The sequence below is a fragment of the Dipodomys ordii genome, unplaced genomic scaffold (assembly GCF_000151885.1).
Source record: "Dipodomys ordii isolate 6190 unplaced genomic scaffold, Dord_2.0 Scaffold47, whole genome shotgun sequence".
NCBI classification, from domain to species: domain Eukaryota; kingdom Metazoa; phylum Chordata; class Mammalia; order Rodentia; family Heteromyidae; genus Dipodomys; species Dipodomys ordii.
Window position 1 is genome coordinate 1,055,428 of NW_012267263.1, and position 18,983 is coordinate 1,074,410.

Here is an 18,983-nt window from a genome sequence, read left to right on the forward strand (position 1 = left end):
CTTCATTCATTGTTTAGTGCTACTGAGGTTTGAACTCAGCTTCAGCCTTGCTAAGCAAATGCTTTTTCATATAAGTCCTGCCTTCAGCCTTTTTTTTTTTTTGGTACATAAATTGGTTGTTTTTGGATAGGGTCTTGAATTTTTGGCTGGGTATGGTCTTGAACCACAATCTTCCTACCTGTGCTTCGGTGTGGCTGTGACCACAGGTACGTATCAACATGCCCAGCTTAATTGTTGAGATGAAGTCTCACTAACTTTTTGTGCCCAGTCTGGCTTCAAACCCTAATCTTCCCTATTTCTGCCTCTCAAATAGTTGGCAGCACATGTCACAAAGTCCATTGATGTCCCTTTTAAAGGCTGAGGAGGAAGGGCTTATGGAATGATGAGGTGATGAGGCTGGTATATAGGAATGTGAATTCATTTAGAACATCTTACATTGCTACCTAAGCATTGCTGTTGGTGGATGCCTGTGTTGAATATTAAATTGCTTAAAACAATCTGAAGCAGTATTTTGTGTTAATTTTGTGGCTTAGAAATTGTCTTTTTCATAGCATGACCTTTATTGTCTAAAACGTGACATTTTCAAGAGTATACACAGGAACAATTACTAAATATTGGGACAGTAGATGTAAATCAGGATTGTTTCAGATGAACTGAGTCAAAATTAATGATCAGACATCTGTTCTCAGTCTTTTTTTGAACCCTGTCAGCTTAAGTAGTTTAAGTTTCAGATGGTTATCAGAGAATGTTTGCATCTACTGACTCTTTACCGCAATGTGCCTTTACATAGGAGTAATTCAGAAATTTTTCATTTGAAAGTGGGAAAGAAATTCTTGAATAGGAATCATGCTAAACTTAATCTTTGCTTTTAATAGTTCAAACATGTCTACAAGCAATTAAGTTTATCCTGCCAAAAGAAATAGCAGTTCAGATGCTTGTCAAGTGGTACAATGTCCACAGTGCGCCAGGAGGACCCAGTTACCGCTCTGAATGGAATTTATTTGTGATTTGTCTCATGAACATGATGGGTTATAACACAGACCGCTTAGCATGGACCCGAAGTGTAAGTAAATAACGTTTTTTCTTCACAAATTACTCAATTACAAATTAATTTTTGCATGACTAGTTAATATTCATATTCTAACATAACATATACTTAATAACAAGTATACCTTCTTCTAGGTATTAGAATAATATTAAAGTTTATCATATTTATGTGTTGTTAATAAAATATTCAATACAAATAACATTTTATTAGTAATTTTTCCCCCACAGTAGTGGGATTTGAACTCAGGGCCTACAATTTACTAAGCTGAAGTTCTATTACTTGAGCCATTCTCCCAGTCTTTTTTTTTTTGAGATAATATTTTACCAATTATTCTTTTTTTTTTTTTGGGGTCCGGTCATGGGGCCTGAACTCTGGGCCTGGGCGCTGTCCCTCAGCTCTTCAGCTCAAGGCTAGCGCTCTACCACTTGAGCCACAGCACCACTTCTGGCTTTTTTCTTTTTGCTTATGTGGTGCTGAGGAATCGAACCCAGGGCCTCGAGCATGCAACGCAAGCGCTCTACCACTGAGCTGTCTTCCCAGCCCCCTTACCAATTATTCTGCCCGGGCTGACCTTGAACTGTGATCCTTTGTTCTCAGCCTCTTGAGTAGCAAGGATTACAGGTGTAAGTCACTGGTGCTTGGCTATAATTAGTGACTTTTTGTGACTTTTTCATTTCATCTTTGTGAAATGATTAGAAGTTATGTAAGTATGGGTAGTAATCTTTTGTTAAAAAGCTAAATCATAAGAGTTGTGATTTACTCATGAGCCTACTGACTCATGACTTAATATTCTTTTTCTGCAGACAAGACTTATAAGACAAGTCTGAAGATAAGACTTACTGCTTGGCATGTGAGAAAGAAGGCTTATTTTTAGGAAATTTATTGCACTTTAGCTGAGTGTCTACCCTGATAATGATATAAAGCTATACACTTTACCTTTGTCGCCTGGAATCTGTTTTGCTCTTAATAGATGATGAAAGTCTGCAGTTTATTGCCTGTAGTGTTGGTGTTTTCTTTTTACTTTGGAGATAAGGAGGCGACATAGTACACTCTTACTTTTGTCCTGGTAATCCACCTGTGCCTATGTATACATTTCAGTCTTATGATAGTAAGTCCATTAAAACAATCTTTTTTATCTTCATTATGAAAGTAAATGTGTTTGCTGAGGAACATTTGGAAAATGGAGGACTAAGATGAAAATTATTGTAGCACTCTTTTGTATTTGCAGCAGTGTGGTTCTAAGGAGATTACCATTAAGGAAAACCTCACATACTTAAGATACATAGAATTCATTACTCTAAAACTGCTAGGATTTACCTATACTGTATGTATACTAGGTCTGAGCATCCATAATTTGAAACCACATGGAATAGGTTTTGTTATAGTCACAGAAATTAATGTTGTGGACTGGGGACATAGCTCAGGTAGTAGAGTGCCTTTTGAGCACTTGATAGGCCCTAAGTTCAAACCCCCATACTGAAGTTATAAGTTACTCTTGTAAGCATGAATACCATTCACCAAAAAGTCAGTCTTACCTCATGCTTTTATCACAAGTACTGTCATTGCCTGATTCATTTTTTTCTCTAATAGCATCCAGCTTCCATTAAAGATATATACCACCATTCAGCAAATATGAAAATTTCACTTTGTCATTTAAATTAAGCACGTTAACTTTTACTTTGCTTTTGGGACGCTATTTACTTTTGAGAGATGTCACAAAATTAAGGGAAGGAAAACTGCGGGTCACACAAAGATTTAAATATAATTGACACTAATTTGGGCTGACTGAGAGTTGATCTATATCAGGTGAGCTGTGGTAATGTGTGTTTAGGATATTAACATTTTTGTTCTTAGAATTTCTTTTGGCTTCTGTTGTAATTATTTTTCATTGTGCTTGGTGTTAAAAGTACCTGTAATAAATCTGTGAATGTGTTCAACTTACTGTAATTGCTTTATGAGGTTTTGGGGAATCAAACCCATGGCTTTTGTACATATTAGTCAAGGGCTATATCCTTAACCCTAAGCATTGTTGATACTGCCTTTTAAATGAAAATGACTAATCAGAATTTCTTATAGCATTAAGAATTATTATAAAACACTTTATACTTTAATTATAACCAATAGGTAATTATTAGGAGGTGTTGAATTTTTTTCTTTTTTAGTCATATTAGGGTTTGGACTGTGCTTGGTAGACAAGGACTCTCACTTTAGTTGTGCCTCCAGTCCTTTTTTTTTTCCGGACATGGGGCTTGAACTCTGGGCCTGGGCGTTGTCCCTCAGCTCTTCAGCTCAAGGCTAGCACTCTACCACTTGAGCCACAATACTGCTTCTGGTTTTCTGGTGGGTAATTGGAGATAAGAGTCTCACAGACTTTGCTTCCCAGGCTGGCTTTGAACAATGGTCCTCAGAGTTCGGCCTCCTGGGTAGGATTACAGGTGTGAGCCACTGGTACCCAGCTCCTCCAGTCCTTTTATTCTTCCTTCCATAATTTCATCTTCATGATGACCTAGAAGAAAAATTGTATTACAATTTTCTAGGTGAAAAATGAGTTTTGATGGTTTTCCTCAGTTTTCATAATTAGCAGAATTGATGTCTGAATGCAAATAATAAATGTATGATTTGTCTTCTTGTCGTTTTTTTTTTCCAGTTTGACTTTGAAGGATCACTTTCTCCAGTTATTGCACCCAAAAAAGCAAGACCTTCTGAGACTGGATCTGATGATGTAGGTATTCCTGATAATATAAATTAATTTAAGATTATTTTAATGCTAGGTGTTTTTCAAGAGTAAGTTCTGTTCTGTTTTGTTGTGTGTTATCATTTATTCACTGTTGTCTTAGTCATCTAAAAATTACTGTGAACACTAGTGCTGCTGCATGATTTCAGTGTGGGTTTATAGGTAGAGGTATTATATTGCTAATTAGTCACTTGAACTGACAGCCTTTATTTTTTCTGCAGTAACTCTTCAGGCTCCAATGTATCAGATCCTGTAGATACGTTGATAAATGGTCTCATTTTTTAATTTTTAAATTTAAAATAAATGGAAAGTTTGGTCAATTTGACATAAGCATATTCATGTAACTCATACTCCTATCGAAACACAAAATAGAATGTAGCTAGGCACATGTGGCTCATACCTATGCTTGTATCTACTATGAAGGCTGAGATGTGAGAATCTTGGTTCAAAGCTAGTCCAGGCATGAAAGTCCATGAGACTCTTTTTTTTTCTTTTTTTTTTTTTATTGTGAAAATACCCTTCAGAAGGGTTACAATTACATGGGCAAGGTAATGAGTACATTTCTTATCAAGCATTGGTGCCTCCTCCTTTGTTTCCCCTCCCCTCCTGTCCCCTCCCTCTCTCCCCTTTCGATCCCCTCCCCCCAAAGTTGTAAAGTTCATTTTTCGACATAACAACATGTATATCTCATTGTTGCAATGGGTCCACCTGTCCAGGCCCAAAGAAACATAGGTCCCATGGTTTCCCTAATTTGCAATAACTAGTATATGTCTGAGACAAACAGAAAAGGTCAGATAAGTTGATGTTAGGTGAAATGAACCATGAGACTCTTTATCACCAATTAACCACCAGCAATTTGGAAGTGGCGCTGTGATTCAAAGTGGTAGAGCACTAGCTTTGAGTAAAAGCTTAGAGATAGCACCCAGGCCCCATGTTCATGCCCTATGACCAACAAAAAACCAAAACAAAACACAGAATATTTCCATAATTCCATAAAGTTCCCCTGTACCATGTTTATTCACTTGTGTATTTTTTAACTTTCCTCAAGCAACCAGTGACTTGCATTCTATCACCATATTTCAGTTGTGCTTCTTCTAGAACTTTATATAAATGAAATAATGTAGTTTGTAACCTCTAATATATATGAAACCTTTAATTTCATTTATAGCTTATATAAAGAAACTAATTTCTCTTTGGTGTAATGTTTTGAAAATTCATATTGTTGTATATCAGTTGTTTGTTGGGACCTATTGCTGAGTAGTGTGAATGCACTATAGTTTGGTTCTGTATGCTGATGAGTATCTAAACCTTTTTTTTGTCCTTTGTTTTTTCTGTGTGTATGTGTGTGTGTGTGTGTGTGTGTGTGTGTGGTAATTGGGCTTGAACTGAGGACTTTGTGTTTGCTAAGCAAGCACTCTACCACTTGATCCATGGTTCTAGCTTATTTCCTTTTTTTTTTGGTGCCAGTCCTTGAGTTTGAACTCAGAGCCTTGACACTATCCCTGAGTTTCTTAAGTCAAGCACTTTATTACTTGAGCCACAGTTCTCCTCTGGCTTTGTTTTATTTTGTTTTGTTTTTGGTAGTTTACTGGAGATAAGAGTGTCTCACAGACTTTCTTGCCTGGTCTTTGAACCATGATCCTCAGATCTCAATCTCTTGAGTAGGTGGGATTGCAGGCATAAACCACCAGCACCTAGCCTACTTCCGTTTTTTTTTTTTTTTTTTAATGCCTGTCCTAGTACTTGAACTCAGGGCTTGGACTCTAACCCAGAGCTTTTTTACTGAAAGCTACTGGTTTACCACTTATGCTACAGCTCCACTTTTGGCTTATTGGTGGTTAATTGGAGATAAGGTCTCATTGACTTACCTACATAGATTACTTTGAACTGTGATCCTTAGGTCTCACCCTCCGGAGTAGCTAGGATTTCATTTGAACAATTTGAGTGTGTACAAAGTAGTTTGCCTCAGTGATTTTAATTTAACTTTTTCTGACTATTAGCTATTTCTGTCCTTTTTAAAAAAGTGTTTGTTTAGATCTTTCAACTTCTTTAGTTGTATTTAAAAAATAATTTATTGAGCTATGGAAGTTCCTTACATGTTCTAGGTAAGAGTTTTTTCCTATGTACACTTGTTGAGAACATTCCTTTCTAAAAACCAGGACATCCAAAATATATTATTATTTCAGCTGTTCATTTTTATGGGGTTTATATAATTTGCTGTTTGTGTACCTTGTAAGAAGAGGGCTGAGAAGGTGGTTCAGTGGTAGAGCGCGCTTGCCTTCCATGCATGAGGCCCTGGGTTCGATTCTTCAGCACTACATAAGCAAAAAGAAAAAAGCTGGAAGTGGCGTTGTGGCTTAAATAGTAGAGCGCTAGCTTTGAGCTGAAGAGCTGAGGGACAGTGCCCAGGCCCAGAGTTCAGGCCTACCTTGCTTAACATGATTTGTTCTAGTTCTGTCCATTTCTTTGCAAATGACATTATTCTTTCTGATAGCTGTGTAAAAGTCCATTGTATATAGGTACCACATTTTTTGGATCCACATATCTATTTTGGGGCATTTGGGGTTGTTTCCGTATTTTGGCTACTGTGAATAGTGTAGCAATGAACATGGATGTGGAGGTGTCCTTATCATATCCTTGCTCATGATACTCAGGGAAGTTGCCTAGGAGTGGTTGTAGGGAAGGTCTAGTTTTTTTGAGGAACCTCTTTTTTTGTGCAATTAATATATAATGATAAAATTACCCCCCCCCCAAAAAAATAGTTCCTAAGTAGTAGGATTCTTCTCTGGAAGTCTCTATGAAAATATGATTGGACTTTTTGATACTCAAAAAAAAAGTAACTCATCTTTCCAGGCTCTGGTGGCTTGTGCCTGTAATCTTAGCTACTCAGGAGACTGAAATCTTAGAATTACACTTCAAAGGTAGCCCGGGCAGAAAAGTCCATGAGATTCTTGTCTCCTTTTAACCACCAAAAAAGCCAGAAGTGGAGCTGTGGCTCAAGTGGTAGAACACTAGTCTTGAGCAAATGCTCAGGGATTGCACCTAGGCTCTTAGTTCAAGCACCCAGGACAAGCACCAAAAAAACAAAAATAAAAATAAAACCTCAACAAAAAAAGCAGCTTGTCTTAATGTTCACTACTGGCATCTGGAAATTGCTTGGCTATTTTATAGATTCTTTTTTCAGCATTGTGTGGTTTTTTTCTATTAATAGGCCAACTTAAAATGGAATTTGAATTGTTTAAGTGAATTTGCCTTTATTATTGATGACATTTCAAGGAGACATTAAATAAACAATATCCTTTTTATTCTTCTTAGGACTGGGAATATTTAATAAATTCAGACTACCACAAGAATGCTGAGTCTCATCTTTTGACCAGATCCTTAGGTTTGAATTTGTTGAAAACTTCAAGGGTGAAGGATGAAGACTTGCCAAAAAACCTCATCCTAGATTCATCTACTCTTCTCTTTACTCATATACCTGCAATTTTTTTTGTACTTCACCTTGTCTATGAGGAGCTTAAGTTAAATACTCTAATGGGAGAGGGAATTTGCTCACTTATTGATCTTCTTGTTCAGCTGGCAAGGTAAATTTTGTTTATATATTAAAAACTGTCAAAAGGCCATAGACATGATACTATATAGGAACTTTATCAACAAGCTTCTGAAAGATACTTTCTCAGACAAATATAGCGTTTTTTTTTAATGAATCACACAACTGTAAAGATAGCACTAAGTAAGGGAACAATATGTTGGAATTTTTAGTCTATACAGAGTAAAGTAGCTGAGCATGGTAGTACTTAAATAAGTGAGGAAGGGGGATTGAATTTGAGGCCAGTCTGGATTATATTGGAAGCCCTTGTCTCTTACTCCTCCTCTAATAACCAGACCAAAATCAGTCAATCAAACAAACAATAAAATCCTTAGCTAATATCCCCATTTTCTAGAAGAAGGTATTGAAATTCATAAAGATTACTTGCTAGAGATTACAGAACTAATGAATTATAGAAGGTGAACAATACTATAGTGCTCTTTTTGTAAATTGAGCTCCATGGAATTTTTCTGGCAAAGAATTGGTTATAGGGCTGGGAGGTGGCTCAGTGGTAGAGTGCTTGTCTAGTATGCATGAAGCCCTGGTTTCGATTCCTCAGTACCGCATAAACAGAAAAAGCCAGAAGTGGAGCGGTGGCTCAAGTGGTAGAGTGCTAGCCTTGAGCAAAAGAAGCTCAGGGACAGTGCCTAGGCCCTGAGTTCAAGCCCCAAGACTAGGGGCAAAAAAAGGGTTATATTTGTCATACTGGGCACTTTGATATCTAAACACAAGAAACTAGATTTGATTTATCTATTTCATAATCATATTTTAAAAAATTAAGTATACATGCAACTGGCTAATCTTTCTAACTGACAGGAAATGCTATTGTGCCTTTTTTAAAATATGCTTTTAATATTTTTAGGGACTTAAAATTGGGGTCTTATGTAGATCACTACTATAGAGACTATCCAATGCTTGTCAGAACTACTGGACAAGTATGTACTATTGATCAGGGTAAGTATTTGAGTTATTACAGATTTTCTGACCGGTGTAGTGACATTTACATGTGTCTTTTTCAATGAATAACAAAGGACACATTCTCATTAAGTAAAGTCTCTTCACCAGGCTAATTTTGGTATCTAGTATTTGATCCCCAACTTTTAGTAAGTCATAACTTTGTCAGTATATATAGGAAAAACTGTACCCATCCTTAAGTTTCTGACTTAAAATAGTTCAAAGGGAGCTTCTGATGTTAAGGAATAATTTACATGTGTGTTCTCTAGTTAGTAGCTATTAGTCACATGTTACTTGAATTTAATTAAAATTAAGCATTTAATTTCTCAGTGCACTAGCCATATTTCTAATAGTAACCACATAAGCTAGTGGTTACCATGTTTTGACAGCACAGATGTAGGACTTTTCCATCACTAGTTTACTCTTCTAGACCTTGAGCTAAAGGGACCTGAAGTTTGGACCCAGTTCTTAAAGCTGAATCCTTGGTGTCCCCTTTGTTTTCTTACTTTTAAGATTAGGCCAGAAAACCTTGGTAAGATTTTATGTATGCTTTGGGAACCAGAATTTGCTAAATTACTATTCAGGATGGGATGAAATGCAAGTTGTTTAAATTTGCACATGATAATGTAGTCAGCTACTTATTGTGGTGGAAAATATGAAGCATTTTGAAGAATGTGGGAAAATGTTATCCTGATTGTTTTGAAATGACTGGTACAGTTAATCATCTTCCCTTTAGAATAAAATAGTGTTCTCTTACATGTTCTTGACTCTTTATAAACACTTATCTAATTTTAAAGGGCAAACAGGATTTATGCATCATCCATCATTTTTTACTTCTGAGCCACCAAGTATTTATCAGTGGGTGAGTTCTTGTCTTCAAGGTGAAGGAATGCCACCCTATCCTTACCTCCCTGGCATCTGTGAAAGAAGCAGACTAGTAGTCTTGGTATGTATTCAGTGTGGTGACTGTCTTGTTTAATGTTGTTGTTGTTTTATTAACATACATTAATTGTACATGCATTATGACATTTTCATACATACATATATACATACATGCAAACTGCATTTTTTTTTTTTTTGGTCGGTTGTGGGCCTTGAACTCCTCAGGGCCTGGACACTGTCCCTCATGTTTTTTGCTGAAGGCTGGTGCTCTACCACTTTGAGCCACAGTTCTACTTCTGGTTTTTGAATGGTTAATTGAAGATATGAGTCTCATGGGGCCTTTTCTGCCATGGCTGGCTTCTAACTGTGATCCTCAGATTTCAGCCTCCTGAGTAGCTAGGATTATAGGTACGAGCCATCAGCACTGGCAGGATATATACCTTAAACATTTGTATTTCCTCTGAGAACTGTTCATTCAGTTTACAGCTTACCCATTTATTACTTGGATTACTTGTTCTTTTACTGTTTAATATTATGAGCTCTTTTTATAGTCTGAATATTAATCCTTCATATGTTGAAAAGTGGCGGCGATTTTTTTTTTTCTTCTTCTGTGGGTTATCTGGTTTTCTGACACCAAAAAAACCAAAAAACCTCCACTATCCTATGGAACTCAGCCTCCTTAAAAGCTAAGTTTGCAGGTGTGAGCCATCAATGGTGTGTGTGTGTTTTGACCCTGGTAACTTGTATTCTGTTGACAAGAAATTTGCCTATTTTAGGTACCTCTTGTTAGGCTCATACAATATTTACTAATCCTTATTTTCTACTACACAAAGAGTATTCCACATAGAATAATATTTTCAGAATTTATTCATGTTATAGCATTGCCAAAATCACATTCCTTCTTTTTTTTTTTTTTTTGGTCAGTTGTGGGGCCTGAACACTCTGGGCCTAGGTGCTGTCCCTCAGCTCTTCAGCTCAAGGCTAGTGCTCTACCATCTGAGCCACAGCACCACTTCTGGCTTTTTCTGCTCATGTGGTGCTGAGGAACCGAACCCAGGGCCTCAAGTGTGCAAGGCAAGCACTCTACCACTAAGCCAACTTCCCAGCCCCCACATTCCTTCTTAAATGAATAATTATTGTGTAGATACACAATAAATAAATAGTAAATAAATAGTTTCTCCTATTCTCTATTCATGTATACATGAGTTATGTCCACCTCTTGGCTGTTGGGGATGATGCTTCCCTGTTAACTGTCACTTGTACCAATCTGTATAAGTTGTACAATCCGTAAGTCTGCTTTGGGTTCTTTTTGATTTGTACTTGGAAAGGTATATACTAGTTCATATAGTTTGATGTCCATTTCAGGAACCACTAAATGTATTTTATATTAGCTGCAGTATTTTATATTCCCACCAACAATGCAAGAGTTAGGGTCTCAATTTTATTTTAATTATTTTTTTGTCGGTCATGGGGCTTGTACTCTGGGTCTGAACTCTGTCCCTTAGCTTTTTATCTCAAGGCTAGTGCTCTACCACTTGAGCTACTGCACTACTTCCGGTTTTCTGAGTGGTTTATTGGAGATAAGAGTCTCATGAATTTCCTACCCTGGCTGGCTTTGAACTGTGATCCTCAGATCTCAACCTCCTGAATAGCTAGGATTATAGGCCTGAGGTAGGCGTGAGCTACCAGCTCCGACAGGTTTCATTTTTAATACATTCTTGCCAACTTTTTTTTCTTGATTTTTTTTTTAATAGCCATCCTAGTAGGTAAGAAATAGCATTTCATTGTGGTTTTCTAATGAACAGTGATTTCTCCAATGGCCAGTGATGTTGAGGATATTTTTGTGTGCCTATAGCCAATTTATATGTTCAAGGAAATGTCTAAGTTATTTGACTGTTTTTTTTTTGTTGTTGTTGTTTTGTTTTGTTTTTTGGTTGGTCATGGAGCTTGAACTCTGGGCTTGGGTGCTGTCCTTCAGTTCTTCAACTCAAGGTGAGTGCTCTACCACTTGAGCCACAGCGCCACTTCTGGTTTTCTAGTCCTTTATTGGAGATGAATCTTATGGACTTTCCTGCCCTGGCTGGCTTTGAACTGTGATTCTCAGATCTCAGCCTCCTGCGTAGCTAGGATTACAGGCATGAGCCACTGGCACCCGGCTCCTTTGACTGTTTTTGAATTGTAGTTTTTTGAAAATGATTGTAGGTATCTGGGCACCGGTGGCTCATGCCTGTGATCCTTGCTATTCAGGAGGCTGAGATCTGAGGATCACGGTTCAGAGCCAGCCTGGGCAGGAAAGTCCGTGAGACTCTTTATCTCCAATAAAAACCACTAGAAAACCAGAAATGGTGCTGTGGCTCAAGAGGTAGAGCGCTTGCCTTGAGCTGAAGAGCGCAGAAACAGCGCCCAAGCCCAGAGTTCAAGCCCCATGACCGACCAAAAAAAAAAAGTTTGTAGGTGTTTATTAGCATATTGTTGTAGTTTATCAAGATAATTTTATTAAGTTTATTAGAATAATTAAGATATTGTTATAGGACTTTACTAATTAAGATATTAATCATTTTTCTTCTCAAATACATGATTTAAAATATATTCTTAGTAAAATTGGCTTTTGTGCTCAGCTTACCTTTTCGTCTTTCTTTAGATTTTTATACTCTCAGTATTCCTTTACCACTTGTGTGCTCACAGACCTACTTAAAAAATACGTGAAAATAAACAACAGAAGCTTTTAGTTTTGTCATGAGTTTTATTATTAGACTTATTGGATGTTTTGCTAATGAGATATTTGTAACAATCATTCTAGACTCTTAGCTATGGCTCTACTATGTCTGCAGGTACTAGTGGAGATATGGTATTGGCTGGTTACCCTTAGATGAAATGAAGGAAGGGAAAATAAGGAAGGGATCTAAGGTTTATTGTGGGCCTATTGTCTTTAAGAAGCTTCCTGATTTCTTATTTAATAGGTATATTTTATCTATATTATTGTGCTATTTTTGATTAATGTGATTTACATCTAAAAATAGATTAACAATACATATTTTTGTATTTGCTATAGGGCATATATTTAAACTTTTTGGATAGAATGGTATATATGTATTGTGGACAAAAGGATGTGGTAACTTGCTTTCTTAATGAAAGAAAATACTACTACAGCTCTTTGGAATTTAGAGCGTGGAGATTAAATAAAGATTATTTTGCCTAGTAGTTAATCCCACCTCCACATCCAAAATAGATTGAAAGCAGTTAACATTTTAAAATATGTGTGTGGTCATATGATTTGGCACTGTAGTAGAAACCTTTATTTTTTCTTTTTTGAGACCTATTTACTAGAAAAATTTTCGTGGTATTGTTTGTAAATAAGCATAATGTTTTAAAACAAAGCCAAATTGAGATACTTCTAAGTAGCTCTTAGATACTACTAGGATACGACTAGATACCCATTAGGATGAGTAAAATTCAGTTTTGGTGAGAATATGAAGCAACTGAAACTCATTTTGCTGATGAGGCTGCAAAAATCGTGCAGAATTTGGAAAACTGAGTTTTTTGTAAAACAATTCTACTTTTAGGTGTTTACTTAAGAGAATCAGAAACATACCTATACAAAAATTCAAGTGTGAATGCTTAAAACAGGTTTTCTCATAATTAACACATTGAAAACAACCCAAAGGTCCACCAATTTTTGAGTAAAATTAGTACATCTGCATAATGGAATAGTTCAGCAGTAAATAGAAACAAACTTCTAATATAAGCAGTAAAGCAAATGATTCTCAAAGGCACTATGCTACATTACAGAAGGAAAACATGAAAGATTATATGTTGTATAATCTCTTTTACATAATGTTGTAGGACAGGCAAAACTGAGTCAAGAAAAGGTTTCTAGTGTTGGTGTAGGAGGAAGTGGGGTGATGGTAGAGGGCACGGGGAGCCTTTTGCTGTAGTACAGATACTCTGTGTTGTGAGTATGCTGTGGTCACATGATTTTATTATGGTTGTCATGGAGTCATAGAGTTTTAACACCTAAAATAGATAAATCATCTAACAGTATTTTTTCCTCCCTAATTATACTTCAGTACTTAAAAAAATATTAATAGTACTTATATATCCTCAACACTGGGTAGAATAAGGCAGGAGGATTACAAGTTCCATCCCAGCCTGAGTTATGTAGTGAGATCCTGTCTCAAAAACGTTTAAAAAAAAAATGACTGTTTTCTATTTCTACAGAGTATTGCCCTCTACATCCTTGGTGATGAGAGCTGTGTTTCTGATGATGCCTCACAATATTTATCCAAACTAACTATAAGTAAGTTGATATAAAGCTCAGCTTCTCAAAAGAATTATTATTATTTGCAATACTGAGATTTTGAATGCAGGCTTGCACTTGTAGGCAGGTGCTTTACTAGCCCCTTTTGCTTTCAGTATTTTTCAGATGTAGTCTCTCTCTTTGCCTGGGCCAGCCTGGACTAGCTTGGACCAGCCTGGACCACATGTTCCCATTTGTACTTACTCATGTAGCTGGGCTGATATGTACAAGCCACCATGTCCAGGTTTTGTTTGGTTGAGATGGGATCCTGTGAACATCTTAGCCTTGGTTGTTCGTGAACCAAGATCCTCTTGATCTCCCAAATAGCTACCAGTTGCCACACTTGTCCTAAAATACATTTGTACAAATGCCACTATCATAACAAGAAAATTAAAATGTTTGTGTTTGCTTTAGAGGCCATATGTTGCTTCTTCTATGATGTTTTAGTATAAAATCCAGAAGTTATTTTTGTATGCCCTTTCTGTTAATGAATTTTTATTTCCAAGTGTCTTTACATATTTTTATGTATTCTTTCTCTCAGTGAAGCTATTCACAGAAAGTTTCATTTTATTGCCTTTTAGCTCCTCAGAAGTCACAATTGGAGCAAGAAGAAAAGAGGTAACTTTTATTCAGATCATGTTTTCATATTTAGAATTTAAAATGGTACTGTTATACTGTTGTGTTTAATAATTGTGTTCTATCCTATATAGGTTTAGTTTCCGGCATTGTACGTCTGTTTCTAGCCTAGCTGAAAGATTAGTTGTTTGGATGACCAGTGTGGGTAAGAGCATCTACCTTTTAACTAGGTCCTGCTTTTTGCATGCTTCCTGCATGCTACCTAGAACTGTCAGGTACAAGGGGAGAGGGGACCCAGCTGTGTGTGAAAAGACCTAAGACTGAAATTATGGGTCATCAAACCAGACTTCTTCCAGGCAATTTCATAAGTTGTAACAGTAGTTAGGATATTAGCTTTTTACTTCTTAGTGCAAAGATGTCTTTATTTTTTATTCCTCTTAGTATGGTTGAGGCTCTGCTAATATAAACTGGAGAACTTTCATCTGTATATTTGAACTTGAAACCATAATGATACACAGGTTTCAAAAATAATTATTTCTGGCAAAGTCTAAAATTATGTAAAAATAAGCTTTTGAAGGATAAGGGCCAGGGGACTCAGGTATCATGATGAATGAACCAAACATTCAGCTGCGAAGGAGAAAAATAACCTTTTGAAAACAGAGCTGAAAATTAAAAAGTACTGATGAGCATATGTTAAAAAAATGGTGCTGTCTTTTATATGTGTGTGTATAGTTAAAAAATAATTTTTAATGAATATTACAAGATGTTTCTGAGTTCTTACCTAGAGAATGCCTAAATGAAGTACCTCACAGGTTTTCTTTTTTTGCACACCACCTTGAGAATGATAATAGTTGTCTTACCTGTATAGAATACTTATGCCAGAAATATCAGATGAGTTCTATTCATCTTTATATCACTTGATATTTAATAAAATGTTATTCTTAACTAAGGAACTATTTTGCCTAAATAATGATCAACTTTCTATATTATAAATAATGTATAATATTAAAGTTGCAAAAAAAAATAGAAACATAATTTGAATTACCCTGAGAAATCTAAATATTTAAAATATGAACTATGTTATACATTCAAAGAATGCATGAACTGTATATGTTTAGTTGGAGAGAATATTTGTTACCCACCTTTAGGAATAGATTATTACTACTGCAGTTGTAGGCCCCTGTGTACTTGTTCCTGTATGCTATTCTCCTCCAACATACCTCATTGTTATATGTGAACACTATCCTGCCTACATTATTTCTTATCTTCACCTTGGTTTTCTTTATAGTTCTACATTTTATATAAATATATATTTGACAGAAATGTTCAGTCTTCTTCAAACAGCATTATTTTAAAGATTTATCCATGATAACTTATGTAGAAATAGGTCATTATGTTGAAATTAGACAAAGGAACTTGTATTCCTTTTGTGGCATAGTGAAACAGTCTTCCTATTGGATATATTTATACTTGTATCTTTGGGCATATGGGCACAAGTTTCTTGTGACTGAGTACATACCAGGTCTCCCAGTGTGATTATACCAGTTTACATTGCTCTGTGTACTTGCCAGGTCTTAGTGTTGATTGACTTTAATACTTGTCAACTGAATATGAAACTATTTCGTCAGTTTTATTTTATATTTCCCTGACTACTCATTGAGTAGATCATCAGCTCTTATGTGTCTAAACCATTTGTATTTCCTCTTTTGGGAAGTTTGTTTTTGTTATTTGTATTTTCCATCTGGAGTAGTTTGTCTTTATTTTGGGAGTTCTCTTTTTTTCCCCTGTGTTTTTTTTTTTCTGTGTCAGGGTTTTAGGTGTTCTCTTTGAGATCATTTATACTATTTCCTGATAGCAAGCATACCATGTGCCAGTAAGATGAATAAAATGAATTTTTTCTTTAGTCGTTAGGACAAACTTTCAGTAGCCAGTCAGAAGATTATTGGAGGAGTTGCAATTCTAAATTAACATTATCTTCCTTCTTTTCACTGCAAGGATTCACTTTAAGAGATTTGGAAACTCTTCCTTTTGGAATTGCTCTTCCCATCAGAGATGCAATTTATCATTGTCGAGAGCAACCTGATTCAGATTGGCCAGAAGCTGTCTGTGTCTTGATTGGACGTCAGGATCTTTCCAAACAGGCTTGTGAAGGAAACTTACCCAGAGGGAAATCTGTGAGTATCGGCCTAGGAAATTTAAAGTTCATTTTTGTCCTTAGGAAAAAAGAAAATAGAATGCTTTTATTTTTTTCTGTGTCTCTTTTTGCATATCAGTTTGTCTTTTTTTTTTTTTTTTTGTCAGTTGTGGGGCCTGAGTATCAGCCTAGGAAATTTAAAGTTCAGTTTTATCCTTAGAGAAAATTAAAAAAAATAGAATGCTTTTATTTTTTTCTGTATCTCTTTATGCATATCAGTTTGTCTTTTTTTTTTGGTTGGTGGTGGGGCCTGAGCTCTGGGCCTGGGTACTGTCTCTCAGCTCTTCAGCACAAGGCTAGCGCTCCACCACTTGAGCTACAGCGCCTCTTCCAGCTTTATCTGCTTATGTAGTGCTGAGGAATCAAACTCAGGGCCTCATGAATGCAAGGCAAGCACTCTACCACTCAGCCACCTTCCCAGCTCCATAAGTTTGTCTTTTATATTCTAGATAAGGTTTAAAATTGAACATACCACCATCATCATCATCATCATTATTATTTCAGTAGGTAGGCTTGTGCTTTCTAGGTTCTTCCTCTTGAACCATGCTTTCAGTCCTTTTTAGCTCTGTTATTTTTGTTTGTTTAGATAGGCTCTCACTTTTTTCCTGGCCTGTATGTGGAATGTGATACTTCTATTTTAGACTTCCTGATGTAGCAAGGATGACAGGTATGTACTACCATACCCTGCTTCTTCTGTTAAGATCTCAAGCTATTTTGCCTGGGCTGGCCTGGAACTGTTAACCTCTCTATCAGCCTCCCAAATCGATAGGATTACAGGCTTGAGCCACCATGCCAGTTCTAAACACATTTTAATAGTTGCAAACTGAACACAAAGCAGGGGATTTTGTGACTATTATGTCTCTCCTGGACTTTTCTTTGTCTTGAATCAGGATAAGTACTAAGTCAGCAGAAAAACAACTACGACTGTAGTAATTAAGCTGTTCATTGACTTTTGTGTAGAAAAAATTGGATGACATGTATCATGAATTTAGGTGGTTAAAATATACCAGTTTTCTTTCCCAAATGCTTTTGAAGTGTTGAATTTCTTGATATAAACTTTTAAGTAAGTATAAATATATTTGTTTAATCATATGGAAGTGAAGCCCTTGGCAAAAAGCACTTTTTTCTCCTCATGTTGTTTAGAAGATGTCATGAAATACTCTCCTCCATTTTATCTTTTTAAGAATGAGTTCCAAGGAGCCTGAAATTAAAAGTAAGGTTAAATACTTTATCACTTTCTAGTTATCTCCCTTTTAATTTACTTAAAATCTTAAAATGAGACTTGTGAGGACCTGGTTGACAAGTTAATTTGAATGTATCAAAATCTCTAGTAGAGAGGAGTTTGGATGTTTCTTACACAAAACAGTGATAATATTTCTGGTGACTGACATGCCAGTTACCCTGATCTGACCATTCCTTAATTTATTATATATTAAAATACCATAATGTGCCCTCAAAATGTGCATAATTATGTACTAAGTATTGGGTTGGAGGTGTACCTCAGTGGTAGAGTACTTGCCTATAGTGTATTAGACTGTATTTCAACCACAACACTGTAAAAATTAATTAAATTTAATTTAAAAAGGGAACCTTCAAATCTCTTAGAACTCTAATTCTAAAAATAAATAGTAATCCAGGTGTGGTAGTTTGTGCTAGCAATCAATCCCATTTACTCAGGAATCTGAGGAATTTGGTTGTGAGTTAGAGACTATCCCGGGGAAAGTTGGACCCTATCTCTTTATAAACAAAGGAACTTGGGATGTGGGTTGAATGGCTCTAGGTTCAATTACCCTTTTATCTTTCGCTACAAAAAAAGAAAAAAAAAAGGATAGCTTCTTTGAATCATCACACAATAATCTGTGCATTGTAACTATTGATAAATCACATTAGGTCTTGGACTATTAGCAGAGCGTGTATCAAAATTCACTCTTTTTTTTTAATTTTATTTGTGAAGATACTGTACAGAGGGGTTACAATTACATGGGCAGGATAATGCGTACATTTCTTACCAAGCATTGCAGCCTCCTCCTTCAAAATTCACTCTTAATCTCACTGTTGGTTATCATGGCCCTGTGCCTGAATCAGTTTCCATGACGATCTGATCTCCATGAATTTGTGTCTAGATGGCAACTAATTCTTAGTTGAATTAGTATATTTCCTGAAAACAAATCTTCTCTGCTAGTCCATTTTTTCTTGAACAAGGAAGACCTTTAGCACTTAGGTTTCTTTCTCTTTTTCTTTCTTCTTTTTTTTACTGTGAGTGCTGATCATTACCACAAATATTTTTATCTATATTTAAATATAATTTTAAAGAATTCTATCTAAATCAATTTGTTTAGTTCTGGAGGATACATTTTATAACAAGTTTCATCTAAATTCAGCTTGTCAGCTATTTGGGTTTATAATGGATGAGGTTAAGTAATCCAATAGAACAACATACTGTCACCTAATGATGTGCTACAGTTTGAGAACCATGTCATTAGGAGTTTTTGTTGTGCGAATATTAAAGTACTTCCTGCTACAGTGTCAGTAAGCATAAATACTATTTTCTGGAACCATCATTAATCGGATGTCCAGCATGCCATTGATAGAAACATAGTAATGTAGTGCATGACTAGAGTTGCTTTTATTTTGTTAATATTTTTTTATTGTGAAAATACTGTACTGAGGGGTTACAATTACATGGGCAAGATAATGAGTACATTTCTT

The 18,983-nt window shown here is 35.9% G+C and overlaps 1 protein-coding gene across 1 annotated transcript in view; it reads left to right on the top strand.

Moving 5' to 3' along the window:
- The window catches only part of Anapc1 (anaphase promoting complex subunit 1), a 115,826-nt gene that overhangs the window by 36,886 nt on the left and 59,957 nt on the right, over nucleotides 1-18,983 (top strand). Inside the window, exons 16-24 of the mRNA XM_013019714.1 lie at nucleotides 876-1,063; nucleotides 3,696-3,770; nucleotides 7,098-7,366; nucleotides 8,234-8,325; nucleotides 9,123-9,271; nucleotides 13,426-13,504; nucleotides 14,086-14,122; nucleotides 14,215-14,285; nucleotides 16,076-16,254. Coding sequence (XP_012875168.1) covers nucleotides 876-1,063; nucleotides 3,696-3,770; nucleotides 7,098-7,366; nucleotides 8,234-8,325; nucleotides 9,123-9,271; nucleotides 13,426-13,504; nucleotides 14,086-14,122; nucleotides 14,215-14,285; nucleotides 16,076-16,254 — 1,139 coding nt within the window. The remainder of the gene's footprint in view (nucleotides 1-875; nucleotides 1,064-3,695; nucleotides 3,771-7,097; nucleotides 7,367-8,233; nucleotides 8,326-9,122; nucleotides 9,272-13,425; nucleotides 13,505-14,085; nucleotides 14,123-14,214; nucleotides 14,286-16,075; nucleotides 16,255-18,983) is intronic.